This window comes from Gordionus sp. m RMFG-2023, chromosome 1 (assembly GCF_954871325.1).
Source record: "Gordionus sp. m RMFG-2023 chromosome 1, tfGorSpeb1-WG-v2, whole genome shotgun sequence".
NCBI classification, from domain to species: domain Eukaryota; kingdom Metazoa; phylum Nematomorpha; class Gordioida; order Chordodea; family Parachordodidae; genus Gordionus; species Gordionus sp. m RMFG-2023.
The window spans coordinates 52,112,642-52,130,455 of record NC_088775.1 but is presented as its reverse complement, the minus strand read 5'-3'; the positions used below and the strand labels follow the sequence as shown (position 1 = coordinate 52,130,455).

The following is a 17,814-nucleotide window of genomic DNA, read 5'->3' as shown; positions in this document are numbered from 1 at the left end:
GATCGTATTTTAATTTTTTTAAATATACCAGAGCCGGGCCCGAAATTTATTTTTAAAAAACACCCAGGCTGGGCCTGAAAATTTTTTTAAAGTAAATATCCGGGCTGAGTTGTATATTTTAAAACCAAATATTTGTAATCGCCATTTTTAGAAAAAATTCGGGCTGGGCCTGAAAATTTTATTTTCAAAAAAGCCGGGCTGGGCCTAAAAATTTTATTTAAAAAAATCCAGTATTCTTAAAATAGTTTACTAATGGGAAAAGTTGCTAATATATATAACCATTTTAATACATTGGGAATGTAATCTAAAATGTGTTTGAAATAATGCAAAGCATCCATAGTATTTTTTGGGACTGTATCAACCATAGTTATTCAGCTAATAAGGCCTCATAAGATATTTTAACATCTTCATGATAAAAATTTAACTATTTTTTTTTCTATCACCATCAAAAAAAGGTTGGAAAGGCTTTTGTGGAAGTAATATCTGCGGATTTGTAAGTGCTGCATGATGAATTAAAAACCAATCTTATATCTAAGAGAGGGGACATTTATTTTATAACACTATTCTACTGATCCTATATTAAAGTTTTGACGATGAGCTTGCTTGCTGTAAGTGGAGGGGGGCAAATATTAAACACGTATAGCTCTGCTTTTGACTCAACCATAACATATAAAATATGAAATTCTTCATCAACATTAGCTTTAATTTCCTTGAGTTCTAATAAAATGCTCTCCGCTATTTTCATCTTCTTAATCAAGTCAATGTCATGTTTTTGAAATATTACTTAAAATAGTTGTATAATTAAATAATAGATTCTAATGAGGAAATAAATTTGGAATAAGTTTTGAATCCAATAATTTTCTTGCTTCGTTCTGAGGAAATATTTCTTTCAAGCCATTGTGATATTTCAGTAATAGCATTAATAATCGGCTCTTCTAACTCCATAAAAGCTGTTATTGTTTGATGGCGGAGACTCGATCTCGTTAGGCAAGCTTGCAATTTCTTTCTCCTTGATGGACAAGAAGTTTCAGAGATAATTATTATTTGACTAAAAATTTAGATAAATAATACGCCGCTAAAATTTGAAACTAATAGGTAAATTACGCCAAGAAAAACTTGAAATCAAATTAATTGATAAAATAACTTAGTAGATGAATGATAAATAAATGTAATTAAATATATATATGAGAAAGGAATAAATATTAACAAATATAAATTAATATTAACAATAATATTTTTGAAAAATATAATCCGGCATCTGCATTTTTTGGCTTTGACTTCCTGCCCCCCCCTTGCGTACGCGCCTAAAAATATGCAATCATATGCTCTCAGCCCTTGTAGTAATAATCCTAAATTACATAGCAACACATATAATAGATACTGGTTAATTTGCAGTAATAGCCTTGACACTCATGATATAAACCAGCATCAGAATTTATTATGTTGGATAAATTGATAAAATAAAAACACTAAAAATCTTTGGAAGAAATAATTGTGCAAATATATTGAAGCCTTGAGTTATTTACACACAATGGCGTAGCTACATGGGTGGTTTTCGGGTTTGGACCCCTCCCACAGCAAAAATCTTTTTAGATTATACGTTCAAAAGACTTAAAAGTGACTTTATATCAAATAAATACCATTAATATTTATATTTTTCTGGTCCTGATGTTTGTGGAAGGATATTACTATTGAAATTATTCTTGATAGTATTATTATAAAGTCATTGAGAATAATCTACTAAATTTTAATACATATTATTAATGCATTTAAAAAATATATTTATTATATATTATCGAAGATATGGGCAAAAGGGCCAAAGGCCCGTTAAAGGAGGCTTGGGGGCGAAGCCCCCCAGGCTTTTATATGTATGGACAGGGTTGCCAGGTCAAAATTTTCAAATTGCGGGAGAAATTTGGTATTATGTTGGAGAAATATGAAAATTGCGGTAGAAATATGAAAATTGCGGTAGAAATATGAAATTTGCGGTAGAAATATGAAAATTGCGGTAGAAATATAAAAATTGCTAAAAAATTTCTGCCGGCCTTCGGCCGGGATTTTGAATTGACTTTATTATCCACCTATTATTCTTATAATTAATTTATATAAATACAAAGTTGGTAACTATTTTTCAAAATAAAATACGTCTTGATTTATTTGAATATATTAATTTATAAAAAAAACCAACGATCTTTTTTAAATATAAAATAATGTAAACAAGATAAAATTTTATTAAAAAAAACGATTTTAATTTTACAATTAAAATATATTTTATGTGAATGTCCCGCAAAACGGCCGCAATTGGAAATCTACCCTGTGTGTGTATAACATTATAGGGATAGGCGCATAATTATCACGTATCACGTTTAAATACATAATAAGGTACTCCAAAAAAAAGAAATAATACAGATGTAACTACAGTTGAGGCAATTTTAATCAATCTTGTAGTGCAACATTCACAGAGATACTTATCATCACAATGTTGGTAGAATCTTTTTCCCATAATATTTAACGACTCTAATATAAATGAAAACTATACTTGTAGAACAAAAATGAGCAAGGCTATCATCAATGTTTTAGGACCTAAATCCAGGAGGTCAGTTCTTGACGATTTAAAGATGGGCATACATATGCAATTCTATGCATCTAACAAAATTAAGGTCGTTTCAATAAAACTATTAAATTTTTTCCCCTCAAATAGTGAAAAATCCAAAGACATAGCTAACCATATAATGATAAATATAGCAGATTCGAGATTATCAATAAATTGCATGTCAGCTTTCTGATCTGATAATGCCTCAGTGAATTTGTAAAAACAGAGTGTATTTACAGAATTGAGTCAGCACAATGTTAGTTATGTTCCTAATACTCGCCATCGATAGAATTTTAAAATTTTATAAACCTTTAAAAAAATATTTATTAAATAAAAATTATAAAAGCTGTCCTAACATTTTGAAAAATTTTTTCAATAATGAATGGCAGAGGTATATTTAGGAATGATTTTACATGTAGGAAATCTACTAAATGCTGTTAATGTGTAGTTGCAATCAGAAGAATCTTAACAAAGATTCACAAAATTATGCTACAGATGTGTTCATCTTTACAGTTAAAAATTGACAATAAATTTTATGGCGCCATTGCTAAAATTTAATTATATTTTATTTGAGATTTAAATAATAGAACTAAATGTTTACCGTCGTTATTGAGATATTTATAAAATTCCTGGCATATATTATATATTTGTTTAACCATTAGCTCGGCCTCTAATGTTGTTATAGCAATCCGATTTCTCTCATTTTTCCAGGCAGTCCTCATCAGGCTAAAAATGCGCTCGGATGAGGCATTAGAATGAGGTAAGGAGAATACATACTCGCATATTATTTCCAAGCATGGGGATTTATCGTTATTACGAAAATATTCTACCCATTTCTCCTCTGTTTTTAGACCATCTAACTTTAGGTATTTTGGCGAATTATAAAATATAGAGAGAATTACAATCTTCTCAAACAAGAAATCAATGTCTTTTGGTATTTTTAATATATTTATTAAATTATAAAAACCATCAATTGATGGTTTCTGTTCTAAGGTCATAATATTTATACATTTGTAAATAGAGTTATTAAAATCAAATTTTGATTGTAGATATTCTAAAATTGTCTTAATAAAAATATATTCTTCTTTTAAAAATGTATTAATTAGAGTATTATTTGAACATTTTAATATAGTATTTTTAGCAATAACGCCATAAAATTTATTATAAATTTTTAACTGTAGAGATGAACAGAGCTGTAGCATGTTGTGAATCTTTTTTAATAAAGAATAATCTTATTGCAACTGAATATTAATTGCATGAAGTAGATTTCCTACATGTGAAATGAACCAAACAAGCTTCTGCTATTTCATACTCGAAAAAATTTTTTCAAATTTTAGGATAGCTTTTAATCCATATTTAAAAAGTAATTTTTAAGGGTTTGTAAAATTTTAAAATTCTATCGATGGCAGGTATTAATGACAACCACCTGATAGGTATATATCGCAAACAACTCACACCATTCCAAGTCAGACCACTTCACCAACTCTTTTAATTCATTAACTCTTTTAGTTGATGAACTAAATTCGTTAAAACATTTCATCACAATTATTTCGACATCCACAGATAGTACATTCATTGCCTTTTTGCAAGAATTATGTAGCATATGGCATATAAGCCAATTAGTATTAATTCATTATTGTGCTGCCTCAATTCGGTAAATGCACTTTGATTTTTGCCAAAATTCACAGGCATTATCAGCGCAGAAAGCTGAAATGCAACTCATTACCCTGAATCAGCTATATTTACCATTATGTGGCTAGCTACACTATTCGAGGAAATAATTTTAACAGTTTTATTGAAATGTTCTTATTCTTGTTGAAATAGTGAAGGATCGAGGGAAATGTTTTAATATTTCCCTTATTAAATGCATCTATTGCATATGGATGCCCATCTTTCAAATCATCTAGAATTGACCTCTAGGATTCAGGTACTAAAACACTTGTAATAGCCTTGTTCATTTTTGTTTGGCCACAAGTAAGGTTTACACTTATATTGGAGTCGTTAAATATCACGAGAAAAAGATTCGACCCAGTGATGATATAGCTCTGTGAATGTTGAACTACATGATAGATGTATACTATTTCCGAAAATGTAGTTGCATCTGTATTATTTATTATTTTTGAGAATATTTTTGTATTGCAATCATGTTGATATACTCCCCTGTACTGACTTATATGAATGAAATGATGTTGATTTATTATTGGATAAAAATAAAACAGGATAGAAAGAAATTTACAAACTAGACATGTTTTTTGAATAAATATTTAAAATTTATTTTAAAAATATAAAAATAATCAATTAATGTCTCTCAAAATCATTATTTATATATTAAAAACGTTAAAATACTTTTTAAAATAATTGCGGTAGATTTTTGAGATTCCCAATTGCGGTAGTTTTGCGGGAGAGAGATGTCTGCGTGTAAACTAAAAAATTGCTGGAGTCTCCCGCTGATGGGGGAAGATATGGCAACCCTGTGTATGGACATCCTCTAAGAAAAATTCCTAACTACGCGACTGTTTACACGGCAAGGATGCCATATTAAAAATGAAACATTTTGGAACTATAAAATAAGGACCAGAATAATATTATGAAACAATTAAGAATTGTCGCACCACCTCTAGTTGGTATATTCTATCTTAAAATATAAGTAGTTTGTAAAAATATCAAAAATATACTTAACTGTTTTTTAAAAGAAAAAAATAGCTTTCCTAACGTAAAAAAGAAAAGAAATCAAATTTATTACATCTATTGTAGGATGAATAATAAAATGTTTTATTTTTAAAATTATTTATAACTAAATAGATGGCATTAAACTTGAAAGCAAATTGTTACTATATTTATTATAAAAAGCATTTATTAGTAAAATTATTCTAATATTAGCTGTAATATATTATAACTGTCAAACACGTCTATAAAAGTGGCATTTTATCTAATATTTTATTAACAACTGTATATAATAGAGAATTATAAACTATATGTCTACTTACTTACTTTTTATTATACTTATTTGGACCTTGAAAATATTTTTAGGAATAGGTATGATAATAAAATTTAAAAAAAAATATACAGTTGATTAGTCATTTTGTACTCTGCTAATTACAATATTAAATTTTTTAGTTTTCAATTAATAAATGATTATATTTATTTTATTAGGGTTATAAAATAATTTAAATAATAATAGTCAATTAAGCTTCAGCTGTTAATCCTAAATTAATATTTAGTGGGTGATATTGATATTCTATTTTTAACACAAAATTTGATTGCTAGCTGACATAGTGAAAATATAATTTATATGTATTATTTTAATCTAATATTTAAAATATTATTCATTTAATCAATATTTAGATAGTCTTATTAACTTTTAAATATAAAATTAAATCTATATTTTACTCAACAGAATTATATAAGAAATCTTTCAGGGGGCAATCAAAAAAATTTATTTTAGTTCAAGGGGTTAAGATTCCATTAAAAAAATTTTTTTTTGCTTCAGAGGGCTATTCAAATATTCCAGGGGGCTCAAGCCCCTGCGCCCCCCCCTTGCCACGCCACTGTTCATAAGAATAGTTTTTTGCAATGATTGATCACCATTTAAAATAATATAAGAATCACACAATATAATAAATATTAAAATAAAGTAAATTTTTAGGTTTGAATGATTTAAACAAAGTATAAAACAGGTTGTGAAAATCCTATAATGGAAATATTAGGAGTTACATAATTAGCAAAGTTATAAAGTTAAGAAATATTTGAATCAATATATTGTAGAGGTCAAAATTTGAAGTCTTTCCTGGATTTTAATTCAGTGGCATAAGAATAAGCTGTAGACATTGGTGTTCATGTTTTTCTCAGGCCCCTTGCAATTTATTTTAGTATCTTTCAGCCAATTTATTTTTATGTTATGTAAAAAAAATAATATCATAATTTGGGATTTGATTAAGAAATCTCATGCCTAATAAGCTAACAAAAATATTATACTTTTATATATAAAATATCAAACTGATATAAACAAAAATATTATACTTTTATATATAAAATATCAAACTGAATAAATATTATTTAGTAAATTTTGATATTACATTCACCTTACATGATTAAAATAAAAAATTGTATTTATAAATCTTTGCACATTAAGCTTAGGCCATGCATCTATATAAATATAAAAATCATAACAGGTCTGGTGTACTAGGATATATAGGGTTTTTACTTTATTAACATTAATTTTTTTAAAGTTATTAAATGAACATTATGACAAGAATGAATGTTAATAAAAACCTAATTCATAATTAAATAAGATATTCAATTAATCCTATTAATTGGCCCTATTTTGTTTGAGAATGTTGTTAAATTCCTCAACATCTATAAAATTTTTAAATAATTATTAGATTAGGCTATGTCCTAAATATCAAAAATTGCATAAAAATAATCTCGCGCAATTTGCGCGAGTTTAACGAAAAAAAAAATATAAGCCATTTTAAACGGAAAATTAAAATGTTGGCCTAAATGATTTTTTCGATTTTGCGCATACTACACGATTCTTACAAATTTTACGATTCGTAAAACTTTAATCTTTTTTTCTTTAAACTTTTGTAATTTGTGCGAAAAGATGGCGATGCAGCAAGTAAAATAAAATGGGAAGAGATAGGGAAGATATATGAATTAAACTATGAGCAAATAAAAAAAAAGTTCACAGCTATAAAGTCAAAATTTAATAAATTTTATTCCCTTTCAAAAAAATCAGGTTTGATATTATTAAATATATTATAATTTAATTTTATATAGGTTCTGGTGCTGCTATGATAAGCAGTAGGCACTTGAAATTTATAGAAGATTATTTTTGGCTAAAAGAAAATGTGGAAGATATTTGTAAGAATGCAGAGGCAAGTTTTAGTTTGGATCAAATATCTTCACATGTATTATAACATGAAATTATAATTATATAATAACAATATTTTAGGATTATGAACAAAATATCCAAGATGTGGTGAATGTACAAACATCATCACAGGTATTATAACATGAAATGTATATAATGAACTATATATTAGGATTACGAGTTAAATACACATGATCTTTTAACTGATATTGTTAATCCTACTGATATATATGAGAAAGAAATTTTAGAGGTTAAATTAATATTATGTATATATTATTAATTTAATTATAGTTAGACAATTCTTTTAATAAAGAAAATATTAATCCATGTAGCTCAAAGAGGAAGAATTTAGATACTCCTAAATCTAAAGCTAAAAAATCTAAGAAGTATGAAGATGAAAAAATGGAGATATTTAGGGGTACATTTATATATTTAATAATCATTAATTTTTAAAATAGGTTTTGCTGCCAAACATACATCCCAAGGAGATGATCCCCATAATATTATGGGTTTTTTCAAATCATATCAAGCTCCATTTAATATTATGAGTGATAAAGAAATTTTTGATTTTAAATTAAAATTTATAACAACAATGTTAGTTTAGTTTATACTGTATTTTTTTAATTATTTTATACATTTTTATATCTTAATTTTTAATACCATAATATGTTAAACATATTTTGTATATTTATTTATAATAAAAATTATTGAAATTTAGTCATTTGTCTTACTCATTAAATTAATTAGAAATAACTTACTTATATAATGTAATCAAAACAACACTTTTATTTGCACTTTTTATTGAATATTTATAAATAAATTATATAACTTTGACAAATGAAAACATTCATAAGAGATATAAGGTTATGGGAATTAAGAAATATAAGATTATGGGAATCAAAAATTAATGTGTACAAAAATTTTACATATAATTATTTACAAATAAATCTCTAATATTATTAGAGCTTTCAGTCCATCGCTGGAACTGAGATTGGGTAAAATTGAGTATTGGGTATTGTTCATGATTTATATCTGTGCTATGATTTTTGTAAGAATGTAATTAAATGTTTTCACATGCATATGGAACATCTGACAAAATTTGTCAGGATATGAAGGAATACTATCAAATGTTCTAAAAATTCCTTGATCTCTAGAATTAATACATATAATATAAATCATATCATATATACCGTCCTTCTAAAAATCTATGCCTTCTTCTAGACTCAGTCGTATCTTCAAATAATATAAAATAGAGAAATAGTATAATGCATATCAAACAATTTAAAATTGAAAATAAATGTATGATTCGGGACATGTTTCGTATCTCGCAAAACTCGCTAAAGTTGTGCATTTCGCAAAACTTTTGCGAAATTATTTTTTTGATTTAGGACACGGCCTTAAGTATATTTGAAAAGTTGGTAAATTCCTCAACATCTATAAAATTTTTAAATAATTATTAGATTAAGTATATTTGAAAAGTTGGTAACTCACTGAATCACGGGGAAATTTTTAATATTATTTTTTTTTATTTATTTTTTTTTAATATTTTTTTTTAATATATTTTTTTTATTTATTTTTTTATACAGATTTTTTTTTAAAAAAATAACAAACGGAGTAAATTTAAAAGTTTAAAAAAAACCGAGTATATTTAAAAATTTTAAAAAAGGACTGTATTTAAAAATTTTAACAAACGGAGTATATTTAAGAATTTTAAAAAATGGAGTATTTTATTTGTGAAAATTTTCATAATTCTTACAAATTGCTATTAAATCAAATTATATATATTTAAGGAAAAACAGAAATAGTTCTATATAAATTTATATCATTTAAAAATTTAATTAATTTATTTATATTAGACATATTTTTAATATTACGAAAATAGGAATATTCACATACATATAAATGAGAGGAAGATTTTCTTCCATTTCTGGGGATGCTTGTCTTAAGATCCCTCCATAAACGCTCAATACGTTGAGTGTGGGTTGATATATTGCTATGATTGATGATGATCATATCCGTTTTCGTCCAGAATGTTATAACTTGGAAAAATATTTATTTTAAGATTTATCAATATTTAATTTACCCCTTCCATTTGTCCGTCATTATAATTGAATCATTATGGACATGCTTACTAATTATACCCAGAAGGGTCTCTTTATCTCTTTTCTCAGTTTCAGCTAAAAAAAATTCCATTATTTCTCGATATACCGACTACAACCCAAATGGCATTGGATTTTAAAATCCTTTCTGTGTTATTTTTCTTCCTAAAAATATGAGATTCCTCTATTTCAATAACATGCCTAGGACCCCCTATTTCCTCAAAAGAGATGGCCTGTGTATGGTAGCAAATTTTTCTAAATATTGCATATCTTATAAAAAATTATTGACAAATTTTATAGATATATTTTACCATTTTCCAATAGTATTTTGGGCTAATTTGATTAAAACAAGACTATCACTAATAGAAGTCCAGGACACAAAAAGATATATTAGGTGGATAAATTTGTTAATAGGAAGATTTACATTTTCAAATATAGTGCCTAATTAATAAAATATAATCTAAAAAATAATATATTAAACCCTTCCATATAGAATAGCTGCTTGAATTCTCCATTTTTCTATTTTCATGCTATTATTGCAACACGTGTGATTGATAAGAAATTCATGATCTTTTAAAAAAGCCATCGGCCTTGTATAAGAAATTATAATTTTGTTAAAATTTATATAAAGATGTAAAATGTTAAATTTAAAAAAATATTAAATTCTTAAAACTTTTGAATAATAAAACTATGAATTTATATTGAATCAAAAAATTTCCGTCAAAATCCAGACGATCATTTATTTATATTTTTTAATAAAAAAAATCTAAAATATCGCCAATTGAACCAAAAATGTATGCAAAATTCCAGAGTTGTTAACGCTCCTTTTTAAAAGTCCCGCTCCAAGTAATGGAGTGCCACTCCATAACCGCTCCTTTGATTTTCATTTTTTTAGAGGGTATATGAAATAAAATCTTATTTTTATTTATCAAAAAGCTTTATTTATATTAAATTATCTATCAAAATATTTATAAACTTTTATTAGCTTTTAAAAATAATAAAATTTAAATTAGAATCTACAAACATCCATGCTTCTCCCCTAAGACCTGTTTTGCAATACTAAATAGGCACTCCACAGGAGCACTAGAGGGAAAGCAGGGTATTGGATTTTTTAAAGATATTTTTTAATTCAGGGAATTTATCAAAAATAATAATTTTGGTATCATTATTAAAAAAATATTTGTCCAATATATTATCTTCCTGATGATCAATTTCATGGAATCCAAAAACATTTTCCAAATTAATTTGTATTTAAAAGAAAGATTTTTTACTTTTAGATGCTTTTTAGATGGAAGCTGCTCACTTTTGAAAATTAAATAGTTTTATTTAAACACAAAATACATTTTGCCCGTAATTTGTTTGATCATTTGGATCAACATCTTTTAGAAGTTTTAAATATTTTTTGTATGATGGAAATGGAAATTCGATTTCTTCATCTATGATATCTAAATCCATAATATCTAAAACTATTTTTTATTATATATCTATAAAACGAATATTAATATGACTTACAAGATTTTCCAAAAAATTTTCAATATAAAAAGGAAAACTTGATGTTTAATATTTAAAATGATTAGATAAAAACCAATATAAAACTCGGCTAAAATGAATTTTAATTAATAAATATTATTAATTTTTAAAAAATAATTTAATTTATATATTAAATTTAAAGGAGCGGGGGAGCGGCGCTCCTCCACTCCAGCCCTAAAAGGACCTAGCTCCCGCTCCCCAATTTAAAACAGAGGGGCGCTCCAAGTGTTTTTGAAAATGTAGCAGCGCTCCAGGAACGCCGCTCCTTAACAACTCTGCAAAATTCTTAAAACTTTTGAGTAATGAAACTTTAAATTATTATTACATCAAAAAGTTTCTACCTAAATCCAGACAATCTTATATTTTATTTTAAATTAAAAAAAAAAATATTAAAAAAAAATAATAAAAATAAATAAATAAAAAAAAATAATAAAAAAAAAAATAAAAAAAAAATAATATTAAAAATTTCCCCGTGATTCAGTGAGTTGCCGAAAAGTTTCAACTCTGGGTTATAAATTGTGGTCCATACTATTGGAATATAAATGTTTTAAAACCATTACTAAATATTGTTTAAAGGTTCTCTGCCTGAATTTTAAAATTACCATTACATTTTCCATTAAATAAAAAAATTGCGTTAAAAATAATTTATTAAAAAAATAAACAACTTTTTTTTAATATTTATTTGTTAAATAAAAAAACAAGCGTGTTAAATAAAAAAATAAAATAAATTTATATGACACCATTTTTTGCTGTTTAATAAAGGCGTTCGAGATTGTAAAGGCTAGCGACGCCCCTGCCTGTTACCAAAGAAACACATGATAATTAAATAAATTTCAGGTATAATTATTATGCTTTATATTTACAATATATATATGTTTTACTAGATAAAAAACATTTTTAGAGCAAGTTAATTATGGTTATACTGTTTTGATTATTGCTTAATAAATATCTTTAAAATTTATTTAGGTAATCAAGTTAGAATAAATACTTTTTATAGTGATAAAGAATATAATTAAACATTTTCTGCTCCTTATTAACATTTACAGAGCATAATATTATTTAAATTGATTTAGAGTCAAGTTAGAATAAATACTTTTATAGTGATAAAATTATAATTAAACATTTTCTGCTCTTTATTAACATTTACAGAGCAAATAAAGGTCATGTTTAATACTTAATGAATACTATTAAGATTTATTTAAACTAATCAAGTTAAAATAAATACCTTCTATAGTGATCATAATATAATTAAATATTTTCTGCTCTTTATTAACATTTAAAGTTTATTACTTAATATTTTTAAGATTTTATATAGAATAATCAATATAAAATAAAAATTGTATAGTAATAAGAATATTTAAAATTTTATTGAAATTTCCAGAGAAGTAAGGAGATTTATTGTTTTCTTTATTACTTAATGAATATCTTTAAGATTTTTCAAATTTATTGTTATATTATAGAAATTAATATTATATATTTTGGTTATTAAATAGTATATGTTTATTATGTAACGCGCATTCATTTAACTTATTCAAATTATATTTTTATTTTAGTTATAATTTTATTTTATAACTTAACCTTTTTAATATTATATTCTAATTTTAATTTGTAAAAATGTTATATATACCTTATGAAAAAGAGAAATAAAAAGAGATAAAATAATATATTTACTTTTTCTCCAAGGACGTCCTTCTCCTTTCTTCGTGGTGCCCAGCTCTGGGTGGTGAACTAGAATGAGATGACTATCTAATCTATTGAGATGACCAATGTCTAATCTATTGATGTCCAATGCCTAATCTATTGAGATGACCAATGTCTAATCTATTGATGTCCAATGCCTAATCTATTGAGATGACCAATGCCTAATCTATTGAGATGACCAAGAATCAAACCCTAGCACGTTCTTTCACGCCAAAAGCTTCTTCATGGTGTCCTGGCTCTGGGTGGTGGACTGCAATATGATGACCAACCTAATCTAATGTGACAACCTAGAACCAATATGGAAGTTGGACGTTAGGTTATGAATTCTATATAGTGAGACCAATGATGATTTACTAATAATTCTAAATCCACGTAAAAAGAAAAGTTATTATAAATTAAAATTTTATGCCCAGATAAAGGCATGTTGTAAATTTACTTATTAAAATAACTTAAATATAAATCAATCATAATGGACATATTTGAATACATAAAAAGCCTTAAAAAATATTTACTTAATAATGAATTAACAGTTGAATTTCTTAGTGAAATGCCTATTGATATTTTGAATTTCTTAGTGAAATGCCTATTGATATTTTGAATTTCTTAGTGAAATGCCTATTGATATATATTTTTTCTTTCTTGAATTATGACCAATTGTGTAAATTAACTGAATTACCTAAAGATGAATTCTTAGATATAATTAAAAATATTACAAAGTTAAACCATTAAAAATCCTAAACAAGAAATATGATTTATCAAAATGTAATTGAATTGAAACATATGAATTAAAAGATTTAATAGATAAAAATTGCATATTATAAAATTATAAAATTAAAATAACTCAAAGTAATAAATGTGATAAAAAGTTTTTGAAATTTAAAGCCTTGAAGACAAATAAAAGAAGTTATGTAAAAACTAAACATCATCATTTTAGAAAAATATTTAAATGATGTGATGAGGAGATCATTTTCTAAAAATTATCTTATGAAGAATTATTATTTAAAAAAAACATTTATTGAATTAAAACTAGGGTGTGAAATTAAAAATTTTTTTTAAAGAGAGGGAAATGTGAATAATATTTTATTTGCATATTTTAACCTCAGGATTGAAAATATTAATTTATAAATAAAAATAAATTTAAACACTAAAACGCGAAAAAATAACTAAAACGCAAAAAATAAATTGAACACTAAAACGCGAAAAATTAAAACACTAAAAATATTATATAACAATCCTATTGATTTATCATTCTTCATTTATTCTTGTATCCAACTTGATGAACTATTATTTCTCATTATTCGCACTTATTGATAATAACAATTTTGAAAAATGATAATATTAACAACTGAGTACTACCAAGCAAGCTATATGACAAAATCATGATTTATGGAGACAACTTTCGATAAGGATATCAAGCTTACGATTTAAACAAACCAACGATTTGGACAAGCCAACAATTAAAATGTGACTGATGCAACATTGACAACCAAAACAATAAACCATTTGGACAACTAACTCTCTATGACTTCATAGATGAAATTATGGGAAGGCTTTTTAGAAGAGGGAGAATGTTATATTATAGAAATTAATATTATATATTTTGGTTATTAAATAGTATATGTTTATTATGTAACGCGTATTCATTTAACTTATTCAAATTATATTTTTATTTTAGTTATAAATTTATTTTATAACTTAACCTTTTTAATATTATTTTCTAATTTTAAACCTTATGAAAAAGAGAAATAAAAAGAGATATAATAATATTTTTGCTTTTTCTCCAAGGACGTCATTCTTCTTTCTTCGTTTATTTAGACTAATCAAGTTAGAATGAATATTTTTTATAAGAATTCAATTAAATATTTTATATATATATATTCAATAAAAAAAATCAAAGTGAGGAAAGATATATTATATAATCTTGAAATGACTTATATTTTTTATTACATAATATCAGAAAAACAATTTATCTACTTAATTTTATAGTAAATTCATCATTTTGAATTAAATTTTTTTCATATGATTTGATATCTTTTATAAAATTTAATATATTTTTTATATTTTAAGAAAATGATAATATATTGCAGTGCATATGGCTGTAACCAAAAATATTGTACAGGAAGCAAAATTTCCTTTCATAGTATGATATTTCAAATTAAATATTTATTTCTAATTTTTGTCAGATTTAAATCTTAAATAAAACTTATATTATTAATCTATTTATTTTGGTAAAAATTATTTATGGCAGATTTCCTATGAAAAACAAAATTGAATATACATAATTTTATTGATCAATGTTTTGAATTATATAAAAAAAATTCCTGATATAATTTCTTTTGTATTTTTTTTAGCATTTATAATTCCTTTAGATTATAATTTATAAGTCTTGTTATGTGTACTTTGAATATGTTATTCCTTAATAATTATAAACTATCCATTTGTAAATATCTCTTTATTTAAATATAATTCACAAAAATCAATAATGAATATATATTGCGAAAAAAGATAATAATCATATAAATTTTTACAATAATAAATACGAATTAAATTTTTACAATAATAAATACAAACAATATATATGTGTTATATTTAAATTTAATAAAATAAATGTATTATTCAATAAAGTGTAAAGTTTTTTCCTAAAAATTTTCATCATAATTTTTCCTTCACCTATAAATATCTAAGTTAAATAACATATTTTTATATTACTCTTTTATTGTCCTTTTTGCCTAATATCTAATATCTAATTTTAATTTTTGATTTATTTTAATGTTGTTAAAAAGTCGAGTTCACTTGACTCCGACTCAAAGTCTCGAGTCGTTAGTCGAAACGACTCAACTAAAGGACGAATAGTTCAATGAACTTGAGTCGACTAGATGACGAATATTTATATGAACTTGAGTCGTCAATTTGAGTCGACTAGAGGACGAATATTTCAAATTTATTATTATTAATTAAACATATTTGTTCTGTTTTTTTACATTTTTTTAAACTTTAGTTTAGACTTCAACCTGAGTCGTGAATACAAATTATATAGTTGAGTCTATAGGATGAATAGTTTGAACTTGAGTCGACTAGAGGACGAAAAATTCAGATTTATTATTAAGATATTTGTTCTGTTTTTACATTTTTTAACTTTAGATTTCCAACTTGAGTCGTGAATACGAATTAAATACTTTAGTCGACTAGAGGACGAATAGTTCTATGAACATGAGTAGACTAAAGGACGAATATTTCAAATTTGTTAATATTAATTAAAATATTTATTCTGATTTTTACATTTTATTACTTTAGATTTCTAACTTTAGTCGTGAATAAGAATTATATACTTGAGTCGACTAGAGGACGAATAGTTCTATGAACTTGAGTCTACTAAAGAGCGAATCTTTTAAATTTGTTAATATTAATTAAGATATTTATACTATTTTTTACATTTTTTTACTTTAGACTTCCAACTTGTGTCGTTAATACATATTATATACTTGAGCCAGGAATGGGGAAGATCAGAGTTAAATTAAATTTAGTCTAGACTTTTTAATATATTTTTTAGAATATTTAAGGCTTTTATCAGAATTATGGATAAACATTACATTAATTTAATATACCGATACACTTATACCAACGCGGGGAGGGGGAGGGCGTACTGATGTGTATTGTCGATTTTGTGGATATACCAGAGCTCTAGTATGTTAAGACCAAGATTGACTTTATTTTTGACTTTTTTTTATCGGGATAATTATCCCACAAAATTAATTTAGCTAGAACACTATTTTACAAAGAAATTTTATATCCTAGCTTAGTAACATCCAATATAGCATACGCCTCTCTAAAAATTTTAAATAATATACTCCATTTTTAATAATTTTGAAAAGGTTAGCAGGGATCAAGGCAATAAACAAAAAAGTTTTATTATATAATGTATTTAAAAAATATTAAACTACAATTTAACTATATTTTTAACTAAAAATCTATATATAAATTTATCCTTTATTTATATAAAAAATCTATTAAACAATTAAATGAAAAAATGGTGTTAATTAAATTAATGTAAGATATAAAAATTTTCGCTAAATAATAACCATTATAATAATAATAATCCATATTTAACAATGTACATTTAAAAATTTTAACAAAATAAATTATAGTCCTAACTTTCTAATAATGCACACACCTTTTCAATTTTAAAATTTTCATAAAGAAAATTTCCACCAATATCCAATCCAAACGATCGGATATTTATTATTTTGTAATAAAAAAATATTAAAAATTTCCCCGAGTTTCAGTGATTTTTTTCCCCTTTTAAAAATAATAAAATTATTGTAAAAATCTTAGAAATTTTTTTTTTAAATTCTCATTTTCCCACTTAAACATGTGTATAAAACATTAAAAAACACTTCTAAAACTTTTATTATTAAAAAATTTCTCTACATTAATTATGTAGAGTTTTTTAATTATATATAAGAAAGATTTTTCACATTATGAAAATGTGTTACAACAAATCATATTATTACTGTAATTAAAAATTAATAAATAAAATATATATTATTTTACTTTTCATTTTTTATAAACAAATTTATCCCCCTCATAATTTCCGATTACAATGAAACGCAAACAATTATTATTATTAAATATATATACAATAAAAGGGGGTAAACAAAGTAAGATTTTATTTTAAATTAATTATTTTTATTGAATTTTAAAATTACATTTGTTTAAATACAAATTAAAACAAATTTATTATTAACATACTATACCTATAAATAAAAATATATAATTAAAAGAAGGGGAATTAAAAAAAAAATTATAAAAAAAAGAAAATTTATATTTAGGTATGGTCGTCGAGGCTTAATGACCCATGTATGGATATGCAGTTGGAACGAGAAATTTCAATTGAAGGGCTTGGAGTTCAAATGATTCACAGATGTTGCTGGAACTAACAAAACATTATTAAAGTGGCAAAATTTATTGGTTTTTGTATTATTCGCTTTTGCGATGGAGTTGGCAGAAAAAGATCTGCA

At 24.6% G+C, this 17,814-nt stretch overlaps 1 protein-coding gene across 1 annotated transcript; it reads left to right on the top strand.

The window, feature by feature from the left end:
• The first annotated feature begins 7,113 nt into the window (after positions 1 to 7,113).
• On the top strand, positions 7,114 to 8,102 carry LOC135922023 (uncharacterized). The gene is made up of 7 exons (XM_065456429.1): positions 7,114 to 7,146; positions 7,197 to 7,331; positions 7,373 to 7,503; positions 7,548 to 7,598; positions 7,639 to 7,716; positions 7,758 to 7,884; positions 7,925 to 8,102. The coding sequence occupies exons 3-7, from the start codon at positions 7,387 to 7,389 to the stop codon at positions 8,068 to 8,070; spliced, it is 519 nt and encodes a 172-aa protein (XP_065312501.1). The 5' UTR covers positions 7,114 to 7,146; positions 7,197 to 7,331; positions 7,373 to 7,386; the 3' UTR covers positions 8,071 to 8,102.
• The last annotated feature ends 9,712 nt before the right edge of the window (positions 8,103 to 17,814 follow it).

What these genes read in the sequence shown, in the direction of transcription:
- LOC135922023 (XM_065456429.1), top strand. Translation starts at nt 7,387, where the DNA reads ATGATAAGCAGTAGGCACTTGAAATTTATAGAAGATTATTTTTGGCTA. An exon ending in TGGATCAAATATCTTCACAT is followed by an intron (nt 7,504 to 7,547) that starts GTATTATAACAT and finishes ACAATATTTTAG; the next exon opens with GATTATGAACAAAATATCCA. An exon ending in ATGTACAAACATCATCACAG is followed by an intron (nt 7,599 to 7,638) that starts GTATTATAACAT and finishes ACTATATATTAG; the next exon opens with GATTACGAGTTAAATACACA.